Source organism: Bos mutus, chromosome 11 (assembly GCF_027580195.1).
Source record: "Bos mutus isolate GX-2022 chromosome 11, NWIPB_WYAK_1.1, whole genome shotgun sequence".
Taxonomy (NCBI): domain Eukaryota; kingdom Metazoa; phylum Chordata; class Mammalia; order Artiodactyla; family Bovidae; genus Bos; species Bos mutus.
Window position 1 is genome coordinate 8,700,055 of NC_091627.1, and position 13,593 is coordinate 8,713,647.

Sequence of the window (13,593 nt, forward strand, 5' to 3'; positions counted from 1 at the left end):
CACCGAGGCCGAACAGCTGCAAAGTAGCCGCACGAGACGCTCAGTCCCTCAGCCTCCAGAGCAAGTGCTCCTGAACGTGGGCAACACGGCCCACATGGTCCTTCTGAGCCCCGGGGTCTGTGTCTGCCTCTGTCAAGGGACCAGGCAGTTCAGCAGAGTGGCGACAGCACGGCCCCCGCACCAGACCAGCCGCCTGGGCTGGACATGGCTCCGCCATGTGACCTCAGGCAAACTGCTACCTTGCTGTGTCTCCGTGTCTTCACCTGAAAAATGACCATGACTGTATCTGCCTGCCCAGGTTATCGTGTGTGTGCTCAGTCGTGTCCGACTCTGAGTCCATGGACCGCAGCCGGCTGGGCTCCTCCGTCCATGGATTCTCCAGGCAAGAATGCTGAAGTGGGTTGCCATTTCCTTCTCCAAGGGATCTTCCTGACCCAGGGATTGAACCCACATTCTTGTGTCTCCTGCACTGGCAGGCAGATTCTTTATCACTGTGCTACCTGGGAAGCCCAGGTTATTATGAGGATTCGATGAATGTATATGTAAAACACGCTTAGATGTTTATCTAAAACACGATTATATGTAAAACATGCTTAACAGTGTCAAGCACTGTTAAGTATCCCCAGAGTCAGCATTTGTCTCTTCTGAAGAGTAAATGAATTCACACAGGTTGTACCAGGCGCAGGCAGTGCTGCCGATACAACTGTCAACCCAGGATGTGGGGAAAGGACGGTCCAGATGACCTGCAAGGACCTGCCCAGCCTATGATGTGAAGATCCCACCTGAAAGGGGCTGGCGGAGGGGACAATCTGGGGTCCGCAGCACCTGCAGCTCTGGCTTTTGCAGCCAGGTGACTGGGGGAAGACAGGGCAGGTGTCCTGGCCCGCTGGGAGCAAGGCGGCCCCAAGACATCTCCAGACGGCAAGCCTTGCCAAGAACTGCGTGAAGGGCAAGTCCCCCCTTGGCCATCGGGTCAGGGCCCTGCCCGCCTCCCTAACCTCCCTCGGGGGGCCGCCGCGGTCCACCTTGGCCAAGTCCGCAGGGCCCATCCGGCTCAGCATGGCTAGTGAGAGGCGGTGGTGGGCGAAGATAGGCAGGTAGTGCTCGGCCGACAGCTCCACCAGGAGGGCCACCAGCGGGCGCTCCAAGCCTTCTTCCTGCAAGACACACCCGTCGGGGAAGCCCAGTGTACCACGGACGGGGAAAAACCACGAGGCTGTGACTTACAACAGCACACGAAGAGTTCAGATACACGTAACGCAAGAGGTAAAATGTATTCTTGGGACTCTTCCTACCAAGACGGCTAAGTAAGGGCAGAGAGACAGAGGCATGACGCAGTTAGTTCACCGCCACGCAGTAAACCTGACAAAGCCAGCAACGTAAGTGCGCATCGAGGTGAGTGCACAGCGGGCTCCACCCGGCAGGAACTGTCTTCCCGCCACCAGAACCAATGCCCGCCCCCCATTTCTGTGCCCGCCCAGGCCGAGCACAGGCCCTGGTGCACCGGTCCCCAGAGATGGGAAGGGAATTCCACCAGACAGATCAGCGAGCTGGCGCTGCGGGGGCCCAGGGCTCCCGCGGGGTGGGCGTGCCCGCAACTCTCACCTGCAGCTTCAAGGACAAGGGTTTCTGGTTCAAGAGCCGCTGATACTGAATCAGCCAGTAATTCTCCTGCTTGGTTTCGCTTTGGGCTTCTAACTCCGTCTGCCAAGAAGGAAGCAGACACTGTTAGTTACGAGTCAGTGAATAGAAACGCTGATGGCACGGGTGGCTGTGAACGGCATATGGACGGACTTGGTGTTTTACCAAGAACATCCCCCTCCACTAAGTCTCACTGTTTCATCTGCAGGAACCTGGGCGGCTGACACCTGGCGCCCCTGCCCCCCGCCGCCCCGGGCGTCATGACTTGGAGGGGAGACACCTTCCCATCTCCCTGTGGCAAAAACAAAGCCGTAGGCAGCCGTCTCCCCCCGGAGGCTCGGCGCGTACTCTGGGTGCCAGCAGGGGGAGAACTGGGATGCTAGGGTAACTCAGCTTCCAGAGGGCACTTCGCCCACCTTCACCCACAAAGCCGGAGCATTGAGAACAGGAGAGAGGTGTGTCCACACAGGACCTGGGCACAGAGACAGGTGCGCAAGGAAGTTAGCTATTCACACGGATTCCTCCACCCCGTCACTCAACAAACAACGCAAGTGTTGCTCTGGGCCGGGCACTATTCTAGGTGCTGGGGACGGAGGAGTAAACTCGTGACACCAGCAGCAGGGCACTCGGTGCCAGTCTGCTGTGCGCTGGGAGATGCCCTTTTACTCAGTTCTCACAACTCTGTGAAGCAGTCTCGACGTCACAGGTGAGGAGACTGAGCGACTAGCAGAGTGATTAGCAGCCGACCCAAGAGCCAAGGGCCGTCCCGAGTCAGAGCCAGGTTCAGACCCAGCTTGGAGCCTGTGCTGAGCCACCAAGCCGCCCAGCCAGGACCGCGGCTGCATGCTGGGCCGTGGGACTGCAACCCGGGCATCCCCTAGCTCCCTGGGCGGCCCCTCTTGGACCTAGCTAAGTGACTCTCCTTTTCTGGCCTGGCCCTCTCTGGACTGTGGACACACCTCTCTTTGGGAGCCTGTGACCCTGATGGTCACGTTCTGCTGTGGTGGACAGCGAGTCCCCAAGGTCCCTTGTGGGCGGGAGCCTGGCCACGACAAGGCTGGCCGTGCACAGCACATGTTAACGTGGTCTGTACCAAATGGCACAAACGTACCCCCTGGGCTCGTGCGGGGCTCAGGAAGAGACTGGCCTGGCTGTTGTCTGTGCCTGGCACAGGGCCCGGCCCACAGTGGAGCTCAGGGGATGTCTAGGATAACGAAACATTTCTAACAGTGGGCTTGGAGGGAAAGGAACCCGGCGCATGACGTGGGTCTAAGAACAGCGCGAGTACAGAGAGAAAGCAACCCCGCGCACGACGTGGACGCCACACACGTACCAGGATCTCCCGGAGCTCCTCTTCTCGCTGCGTCTTCTCCTTGAGCAGCTGCTGGAGCAGCGAGCTCAGGGCCCAGCGCTGCTCTGAGATCATCTCCTGCGACACAAGACCATGGCCAGTGCTGGGAGCTCACGGCACCCCGGCCCCCGAGGTCCCCACAGCGCGGCGGCAGGACACCCCCTCAACTGGTTCTCAGTTGGGGGCCACGGTGGGCCTGACTCCCATCAAGGCTCTGTCCCTGATCTCCGGCTGAGGACAGGGGAGAGAGTGGAGGTGCCCTTCTCCCAGCCTGTACCTCCCTTCCCCGGCGGGTAAGGCCGGGCATGGGATCTAGTGACCAATGACAGTGCAGTGATGCAAAACACCAAACAAAGGAAATGACAAGCGGCAGGGACCTCAACTTCGGGCTGACTGACTACAGAGCGCCTGGGCAGAAGCAAAGGGCAAGAGGGGTGAGGGGCCCACGCCAGCCAGCATGGAGGAACGGGCACACTCCAGAGAGCCCGTCTGTGTCCGCGCTCCACTCCTCTCTTCCTCTTGGAAAATCGCATGGAGACCCCAAAAATGGGAGCCCCACAGCTCCAACAGGCAGGAGATAGGAACCCACCAAGCACAGTGGTTATGTTGGGGGTTGAGAGCCCCTAACCTCTGCATGGCTGAGGTCTGTCCCACTGATCTTTGATGGCCCCATGACACAGGCTGGGTCTAGAAGACTCCTTCTATTTTATGCAGGGGCAGCCTGGAGGCCTGGGGAGGGGAAGCAACCTACCTAAGGTCACACAGTGGCAGACCTGTGAGCAGGACTCCAGACCCTAGCTCTCTTCCGCATTAAGAAGTCCATGGGATAAACAAAAACGTGTCTGCTGAGGACAGACACAGGGACAGGGACAGACAGAAGGCTCTGCTCAAAAGCCGGGCATGGGGCACATGCCCTCTCACACCATGGACCCAGCCCCTCTTGTGAACGTGTAGAGAGATTGAGACACAGAACAGGGAAAGGGCCGCCCCTCTGCCCCTCTTCCCCTCCCGGCCCAGGGCACACAGTAAGGGCCAGAGATCAGAGGAGCTGCCTGCAGGGAGTGACATGGGCCCTCTCCTCCAGACATCCTGGGGACACCAAGAATGCTGTCCCCTCGGGGGTGTTAGCTGTGAGAACCAGTGGCCCAGAAGCATGGCTTGAGAGAGGTAGGGAGTTCAGTAGCGACCCAGCTCCAAAACATAGACAACACGGAGATGGAGATGCAGCCTGGTGAGCCTTGGCAATGAAACCCTCCTTCCTCTGACCTTCCTGCCTAGCAACAGGCTGACCCACCCCTAACCTGGGCCTGCGCTGGGCCCACACGAGCCTTCTGGGGTCGAGGCATCACCGCCTTGTCTGCGGGAGGGCAGCTGAGAGGGGTGGGGCACCAGCGGGAGGTCTCGTCAGTGGGGGTGTAGTGGGGGGACAGGGCAGGCCAGGGAGCCCTAAACGTACCTGCAGTGCCTCTGTGTCCAGGGATTTCCTCTTTAACTCCAGCTGTGTCAACTGCAATAACTCAGTTTCTATTAACTTAATCTAAACAGAAGATGAGACAGGGGTTTTTAATTCACGTTAACACGGTTCAGTCCTGCACTGCTGCTCCTGGATGGCCAAGCGGACCTAAGAATCCTTTCTGGGGGGGCGGGGGAGGCTCTGGAATAAAGGGGACTGAGAACCTGGTAAACCTTATCAGCGGGGCTTTAAACAGAATTCATTATCTCACGGGCCTGAGTGCTTATCCCAGCCAGAACTGCTGATCAAAAGCCAGGCACAGGGCCGGCCCAGAGAGGGTGCCCATCAGGGTGTGTGGGACGAAGGGGCTTCCTTCAAGGTGCGGGCCAGAGTGAAGAACAGACACGGAATTCTCAGAGCCTCTTGCCAGTCCAATTCTCTTGCTTCCTCTAGACAGCTGTACACAGAGGCGAGCGGAGGGGAACGGAAGGAACTGGATTACAGTAACAGTAATATGCTGCTGCTGCTGCTAAGTCGCTTCAGTCGTGTCCGACTCTGTGTGACCCCATAGACAGCAGCCCATTAGGCTCCTCTGTCCCTGGGATTCTCCAGGCAAGAATACTGGAGTGGGTTGCCATTTCCTTCTTCAATGCATGAAAGTAAAAAGTGAAAGTGAAGTCGCTCAGTCGTGTCTGACTCTTAGCGACCCCATGGACTACAGCCTACCAGGCTCCTCCATCCATGGATTTTCCAGGCAAGAGTAGTGGAGTGGGGTGCCATTGCCTTCTCCAGACAGTAATATAGTTGGCGACATTTATAGAGACGGCACACGCTAGGACTGTGCTGGGCACATTTTACGCGTCTTTGCCATCGCTTCTCCTTGCTGTTGGAGGTATTACTACCTCCATTTCACAGACAAGGAAACCGAGGCTCAGAGATATTAAGTAACTTGCCCAAGGACACACAGCGGGTAAATGAGTGTGCCTTTTCCTTGAGGTTGTCCCTGCTTGTGGTCTCCAGAGGAACAGTTGGCTTGGTGAGTCAGAACCACCCATAGTGAGAACATCTAGGGGATCATCACATACCTCCAGGGTGTGAGTGGGGGCTTTTAGTCCTGGGGGTCAGACCCCCCCAGCCAGTGACTTCTCTACTCTGTGCCTTTGACCTGTGACCTTTGCCCTTATGACCCCACCAACCCCTGGTCAGAGGAATGAGATTCATGTCCGGCAATGTAGGGTTGAAATTAAAGGAGAAATAAAAAGGTAAGTTGGTTTTGGCCAAAAAAGAAAAGAAAAAGAAGAAGAAGAAAAAAAAACCATGCAAAATGTGAAATTGAAAGTGTGCTGAATACGACGTGATGTGCGTCCTGTAGCCTGAAAGCTCGCTTGTCTCCAGCCACCCTGCCACCTGCCCAGGGAAGAGTAGTGAGCCAGACACAGCCCCGCTGGGCAACGGCTCACCCAAGGTCACCCGGGGGTCAGCAGCGGAGGCCACGCGAGAGCACGTCCCCTCCTCAGGGCTCCGCCCACCCAGGTGGGGCGTCACCTGTCCCAGCTCCTCCATCCGGGCCACAGGAGACTGCGGTTCGAGCCGGCTGAGAGGTCCTGCCTGGGGTTGGTCAGCGTGGGGCTGCCCAGCGGTCAGGGCCTCCCTCCCTCAGCTCTGGGCATCGTGACAAGTGGTGGGCACAGGTCCCACCAGCCAGCACCCACAGTGCTGTCTCAGGCACCTCCAGACACCCCGAGTAGGTGACGCCCCGTGCTGGGGAGACCTCCTGCCGGCCTGGCCTGGAGGAGCCAGGACTCAGACCTTAACTGCGGCCTCTGAATGCCCACAGGGCGGGCCTGGGGGGCAGGGCCGCGCTCACCTGCTTCCGGATCTGCCGATGCATCAGGTCCTTCTTCACCTGGAGAGCCTCGAAGGCTGCCTTCTGCATGGCGCTCTGTGACAGACAGCATGGCCGCTCAGGGGGCCCAAATACAACCTGCCTCAAAGATACCCTAACCTACGCCTTTTCCTTCTTAGACAACAACTTTTCAGCTCACTTGCTTAATGTTTTTTAAAATAATACTTATTAAGCACTTACTACCTGTCGGCCATGTGCTCGTGGCTCTCCCCGTGGTGCATGTGGAACGACCGATGATGGGGGTCGGGGGAGGCGCCTTCACTGCCCCATTTCACAGATGAGGAAAGTGAGGTTTGGGAAAGTGAACTGGCTGGCACTAGCACGCAAGTCTGTCCAGCTCAGAGCCTCATCTTAACCCCAAGGCCTGACATCCTCTCTGAGAAATACAGCCTTTTCCTCAGACAATCTTGCAGGACTAAGTCCACAGCATCGTGGGGGGAAGGAGAGAGAGATCAGAGTTGGGAAGGAAGGAAAGGGAGTGATGGGCCCGTGATGGGAGGATGACGTCACAGAGGGAGAAAGGAGAGGAGATGAGAGGGTGGGGGAACCCTGACAGGGTCCATGGGAAAACCTGCGGCTGAACAATTTGGACAGAGGAGGGAGGAAGTCAGGAGGGGTCCTTCCTGGGCTGGTCCACACAGTAGCACCTGCTGTGCGCCCACTAAGCCCAAGGGAGAGCAGATACAGGGCGGCGGGACTGGAAGGGATAAGTCAGGGGCTCGTTCCGACTCTGCAGGGGGGGTGGGGGTGGGCACTGCCACCAGATCCTCAGGACGGAGCCCCATACAGCACGGGGAGGGGGTGCCCGGGAAGGACACCTCTCCTGACTTCAGTGAGCGGAAACCACCACCCAGAGAGCCCTCTCCCTGCCCCTCATCCTGACGGTCTGTGCATTTCTACTCTCTGAGCATCTTGGTTCTTACGCTCTTCAGAACAGCGCCTCCACGTGGAGTTGAGCCGCCCAGCTCTCGGCTCCCTGCGCCCTTCCTGTGCCCCCGCCCCATGCCCTGGGCAAGGGCTCACCTCCTGCAGGATCTGGCTGATGGCTTTGTTCTGATCCATCTGTTGCCATGACAGAATCTGCTGGAACCGCTCATCCATGTCAGCCATGCTGCCAGAAAGACAGCAAATTCACTCACCCTCTGAACATTTCCTGAGCACATACTGTGTGCCAGGCACCTTGGAGGAGATGGAGATAAACCATTTATTCACTCAACAAGGCTTATGGAGCACCCACTGGGGGCCATGTCCTGGGCTGGGTGGACATGGGAGTTTTGTCTGAATCCCACGGCCCTGGCAGGGCGGTGGCAGAGTCTTTGTCTCTGGAGCTGGGGAGGTGATCTCTGGGAATCCTCTCTGCGACACCCCCCTGAAGTGGTGGCCTGGCTCTGCCCACCCACCCTCCACCAACGGGGAGCTCACGACCTCTCAGGTTAACCCCGCAAGCTGAGAGAAAGCTGTCCTTCCCAGCACTAACATCTCACCCTCCACCCCCGTGTTTCTCAGCCTGGCCGTGGACCTGCTCTCATCCCCCTAGAACAACTCTAATGGCACAAAACCCAAAGCCTGCCACTTTAGTATGTCCATTATGTAGGGACAGTCTTGGTTTCGAGTTTGTGTCATGACGACAGCTGCTATCTATTGCACCCTCATGTGCCGACATTATGATCACCAAGGTCCATCAAGTCCTCCAGTAACTCTAGAAAGAGATACTGTCATTTATCCCCATTTTAGTGATAAGAAAATCAAGGCTGAGAGAGGGAAAATAACTTGCCCAAGACATCACAGTTAAGAAATAGAAGCGGGATATGAATCCACATCTGTCTGCCCCGAGTGCCCAAACACTCGGGGAAAACAGACAGTGCTCCTAAAAGCAAAGTCACATCACCTAGAAGGCAGGAGAACCCCTGCCTCTGCAGGAACGCGGGGAAGGCTGGCACGCTCCAGGTGCCCAGTGGGAGGAGAGACATAAGAGCGGTCAGAGATGCTGGCCTGTCCCTGTCTGGGGCTCCTGAGCCTCGAAGGCACTCTGCTCACCTGCTGGGCACTGCGGCTCCTCCAGACACAAACACGGTGCTGGGGTGAACTTGGAGGGCCAGGCCCAGAGTGGCTGTCAGCGTGAGACAACCCGCTCACCATAGCCTCGAGTGCACCCCGCTCCTGACCTGTGACCTGGGAGACTGAGTCGCACAGTTAAGAGTGCACTGCCTGGGTCAAACCGCAAGCTCTGCCACTGGCTGGTGGTGCTTCCTGAGGGTCCAGCGAGAAAAGCCACAAAGACCAGCAGTCACTTACTGCTGAGGACCTGGCCCGGGGTGGGGTGGCCCACGCATGGCAGGGGATTCCTGCCAACGCTCACTCCACAGCTCTGAACCAGCTCCCCCAACTTCCTCATTAGGGAAGCCCCTTCTTTATCTTACCTGGAACAGGCCTGCTGGACCAAGTTCTGCCTCTGAGACTCGTAGGCCATCTGGATGAGCCGGCTCTTACAGCTTTCAGTCAGCATCTGCTGCATGGCGGCTGAAGAAACACGTTGGGGGTGGGGGGCGCAGGGAGGGGCAGGGCTGAGCGGCCGCTCCTGGTGGCCTATGGGGTCAGCTGGTCACCCACCTGACAGTCACCCTTGGAAAAAAAATCTTTTTTTTTAATTATAGAAGTAATTTCAGCTTAAAAGGCTGATGAGTTGTAAGAGACTGAACACACACAGTCTTCTACAGTCTTGTCACCCAGAAATATTGATATATCTTCTGGTCAATTTTTAATGTATATTAATGGATTTAAAAAAATTTTAATGAAAGAATTAAAAGCAGGGACCTGAATATTTGTATACCCATGTTCATAGCAACATTGATCACAACAGGCGAAAAAAGGTAGACACAGCCCAAGCGCCCATTGATGGATGAATGAAAAAGCAAAACGCGGTCCAGGGACTTCCCCGGCGGGCCAGTGGAAAGAATGCTCCTGCCAACGCAGGGGACACGGGTTCGATCTCTGGTCCAGGAGGACGCCACACGTCATCAGCAACTACGCCCGTGTGCCACGGTTACCGAGCCCGCAACACCTAGAGCCCGTGCTCGGCAACGAGAGGCCACCGCAGTGAGAAGCCCGTGCGCCGCTACCCGAGAGCAGCCCTCGCTTGCCACAGCTAGAAGGACACCCTTGCAGCAACGAAGACCCAGCACGGCCATAAATATCATTTTTTTTAATGTGCTCTATCCATACATTGTAATGTTTCAGTCTTAAAAATGAAGGAAATTCTGACATAAGCTACGACATGGATGAACTCTGAGGACGTTATGTGAAAGAAACTAATCACGAAAAGACACATGCTGTATGATTCCACTTGCACATGGCCGAGAGCAGCCAAATTCAGAGAGACAGAAAGCAGACTGAAAGTGGAGTGGTGATTCTACGGGGTCTGGGGAAGGGCGGGATGGGGAGTCCCTATTTAGTAGGCGTACAGTTTCACCTTGGGATGATGAAAAGGTTCTGATGGTGGTGATGGTGAATAATGCGCCACCAGAGCTATGAATGCCACAGAACTATTCATTTACAAGTGGTTACAATGGGAAGTTTTATGCTTTGTATATTTCACCATAACACAAGAAAATTAAAATGCTTATCACATTAAATACACCTCCTTTCTCACCTTTCATGAATGCATCCCTATATCAACACAGCTGTGTTAATAGCTACGGAGCGCTATGGTGCATGGATGACCGAAAAGTGAAAGTGAAAGTTGCTGAGTCGTGTCCAACATTTTTGTGACCCCATGGACTATACAGTCCCTGGAATTCTCCAGGCCAGAATGCTGGAGTGTGTAGCCTTTCCTTTCTCCAGGGGATCATTCGAACCTAGGGATCGAACCCAGGTCTCCCGCATTGCAGGTGGATTCTTTACCAGCTGAGCCACAAGGGAAGCCCGTGGATGACCGAAGTTTTAAGATAATCCTCCGTTTCATTGCATCCAAAGTCTTCTTGTGATTATCAAATGGTACTTCTACAAATCTCCCTGCTCAGACATCTTTGGGCACATCTCACTATTTGATCATTTCCTAGAATAACTCTTAGAAGTGCACAGGTTTAAGGTCATGAATAATATACACACGAGTTACCCTTTCTGCCCTCCAGAAAGATCCAGCCAATTCATACTCCCTCTGGCAGCACACGGGACAGCCTGACACCACATGCCCTCCACCACTCTAGGTTACTGCCTTTTCATTACTTTTGTTGACCTTTTTCAGTTATAAAAACAATACACGCTTTTTTTTTTTTTAAGCTAAGTAATAGGGAAGTTTGAAAAGGTGAAAACAAAAGCCCCCTAACACTAAGCCTATTTCCAATCAGCTATTTGATAAACATCCATCTGGCAATACAAACACAATGCTTCTCTATAACTGGTGGACGACAGTGACCTTCAAATTGGGAAATTAACAATATGACACCTCACGGGGCAGGAGTGGGATGAGACGGTGTACGGGACGTGCCGGTCCACCGCCGGGCACGTGATGAACCTGGGCTGAGAGTGCACAGACATCCCATCTTATCGCTCAGGCTCTGAAGAATGGCGTGGCACCCACTGCCCTCGCTTGTGTGGACAGTGAAGCACCCTGGGACCCCTCGGGGAGCAGCAGGAAGGCGAGCTCCTAGGACCACGAGAGGGGCCGCCGCAGCTCTCAAGGCGAGCAGCCCTGACAGCCATCGTTTATGAAATGCTCGCTCTGCGCCAACACGATCTTATCGGACCCTCGTAATGACCTGACGAGGCAGATTATTACCTTCTTCCCCATTTTACAGATATGAAAACTGAGGCTCGGGAAAGTCAGGGATCAGTAATGTCCCTTAGGTCATATGGCTATGTGCCTGAGCTAGGATTTTTTAATCCAAGTCTAACCTGACCCCAGAGCCCATGCTCCACGACAGGATTTGATGGACCGTCTTGAGGGGCAACTCCCCAGCACCCCCTAAATGTGACCAACAGGGGATGGGATGGCTGTCCCCTCTGCTCCCAGGACCCCGCCCTACCCCAGGACTCACAGGCAATCTCGCGGCGCCGCAGGTTCTCCGTCTCCTCCTGCGTGATGGACATCAACTGTTCCATTCTTATTCTAGAAAGGAAGCGATCCACGTGCTGAGCAAATATAACATTTCCAATAGGAAATCTCACCAGATGACCACCACCTCCTTCAAGAAGTCCTCCCTTATGTACCAAGCTGGATGCGCCCTCTGATATGCCCGTGGCATTATGCACCTCCCCTAGGGCCCTGTTAACTTTTACAGTTAAGAGCTTGTGGCATAAAAAGATGAACATTCCCTTAGAAAAACAGGCCAAGGATGCAAACAGCCAATTCACTGATACTTAAATAAGTGACCTTAAAAAAAAAAAGTAACACATGGAAAGATTCTTAATACCATTAGTGACGAAAAGAGTAAAACTTTCTTTTCACGTGTTGGGTTGGTTGAGCTTAAGAAAACTAGATAACCGCTGGCAATGGCAATGAAGGTGGAGAAATGGGTACTTCATATACTGCTGAGGACGTCAACAGTCAAATGTGCTTTGGAAGGCAGTCTGGCAATACCCAGCTAAGTGTTCCTCCAACACCTCCTTCTAAAACGTTCACCCAAGTGCCTAAGGGTATATCTAGAAGACGTTTACTGTCATATTGTTTGTAGTTAGAAAACACTGGCAGCCACTTGAATGTTCAGAGGGCTAATTACGATAAATTACGATATAATTATAAAGCTATAGTTATTACAGATAATGAGGTTTCTGGCATGGAAATACGTCAGTGAAGTGAAAATAATAAAAGTAATTGCACGTGTGTGTGTGTGTGTGCACGTTGCCTGTGTGTACACTATTCCCCACCTCCCCGCCACACACACCAAACTGGCGCCGTGGTTGGGAGGCGGACAACCTTCTTTACATTTCTTGCAGGGTCTGACTTCATCAGAAGCAACACGAATCACCTGAGCACTCAGCCCAGGCCACAGGCTGCTCAAGGGAAGACCAGCCCTGTTGCATCCCTGGAGCCCAGGCCCAGCCCAGAGGGCACCGGCTCAGTGTGCTGAATAGTCGATGCAGCCAGCCACAGCTCAGCTCGGCCTTGACCACCCCCAGCTGCCACAGCCCCCAGCCGAAGCGGGCAGGTTGGTGGGGCCGCAACCCCACGCGAGCCCCCGTGCAGGAGGCCTGCCCAGGCAGCCAGGAGCCAGGAAGGCTGGGCCCATGGGAGGGGCTCCCCAAGCGCAGCAGCCAGGTCCGCACTGACACTCTGGGGTCCCTGAGGACCAGGAGGGACTCACACGAACACCCCAGCGAGTGGGGGGCGAGGCCACCCCACCTATCACCTTTTCTAATGACTAAAGTGGGCACCTTAACACAAAGGGAATGAAACAAAGTTCATCACCTCCAATTCCCACCACTCAGAGGTTCAGTGTAAACATTCGGGGTGGGTCCTTCTACTTTCTGAGCAGAGATACAAGTAGGTTGTCTTTAAGAAATGATACACTGTAGGTACCGCTTTTCCACCTAGCAATATAGTGCTTTCCTTAACAAGGAATATTCTTCTATAAGACGTTTAATGCTTACAGATTACTCCTCTGTACATAATTCATGTACACAAATTTTTTCTTTCCAGAAATTTCTTTTCTAACTATTTACACTAGAAATACAATTGGACATTAATATACATACATTCTTATTCATGTCTGAACTTTTCTCAGGATGGTATGTTTTAACAAACTTGAAGGCAGCGATTCTTTTTAATTCAAAACTCTGTAAGGGGGTGAATCTCCTCATGATAAAGTGAAAGTGTTAGTCGCCAGCCGCGCGGACTCTTTGTGACCCTATGGACTGTAGCCCCTCAGGCTCCTCTGCTCATGGGAGTCTCCAGGCAAGAATACTGAAGGAAGTTGCCAGTTCCCTCTCTAGGGGATCTTCCTGACCCAGGGATCGAACTTGTGGGTCTCCTGCATTACAGGCAGATTCTTTACCATCTGGGCCACCAGGGAAGCCTGAATCTCCTCAAAACTCTAGGAAATATTTCTGACATAGTCCTCAAGAATCACAAGACCTTCTCTCCCCAGGTCTGCTCACCCACAGGAAGGCAGGCAGTCATCGAGAATGTGCTAGAGCAAAACACTGACCTTTCGTTTTCCAGAGACTTCAGAATCTCGGAACTTTTCTTCTGCCTGTGAAGGAAACCATGAACAGCCGGCAGTCATTGTTGGGTCCGTTTCCAAC

General features: G+C 54.3%; 1 protein-coding gene across 4 annotated transcripts in view; it reads right to left on the minus strand.

The window, feature by feature from the left end:
* LRSAM1 (leucine rich repeat and sterile alpha motif containing 1) overlaps positions 1-13,593 on the minus strand; it is a 33,909-nt gene that overhangs the window by 3,495 nt on the left and 16,821 nt on the right. For all 4 annotated transcript variants that reach the window (XM_070378955.1, XM_070378954.1, XM_070378957.1 and 1 more), the window contains 9 exons: positions 13,497-13,541; positions 11,388-11,458; positions 8,772-8,871; positions 7,375-7,462; positions 6,313-6,387; positions 4,449-4,529; positions 2,975-3,070; positions 1,606-1,704; positions 1,026-1,157 (listed from right to left, as the gene is read on the minus strand). In XM_070378955.1, coding sequence (XP_070235056.1) covers positions 1,026-1,157; positions 1,606-1,704; positions 2,975-3,070; positions 4,449-4,529; positions 6,313-6,387; positions 7,375-7,462; positions 8,772-8,871; positions 11,388-11,458; positions 13,497-13,541 — 787 coding nt within the window. The remainder of the gene's footprint in view (positions 1-1,025; positions 1,158-1,605; positions 1,705-2,974; positions 3,071-4,448; positions 4,530-6,312; positions 6,388-7,374; positions 7,463-8,771; positions 8,872-11,387; positions 11,459-13,496; positions 13,542-13,593) is intronic.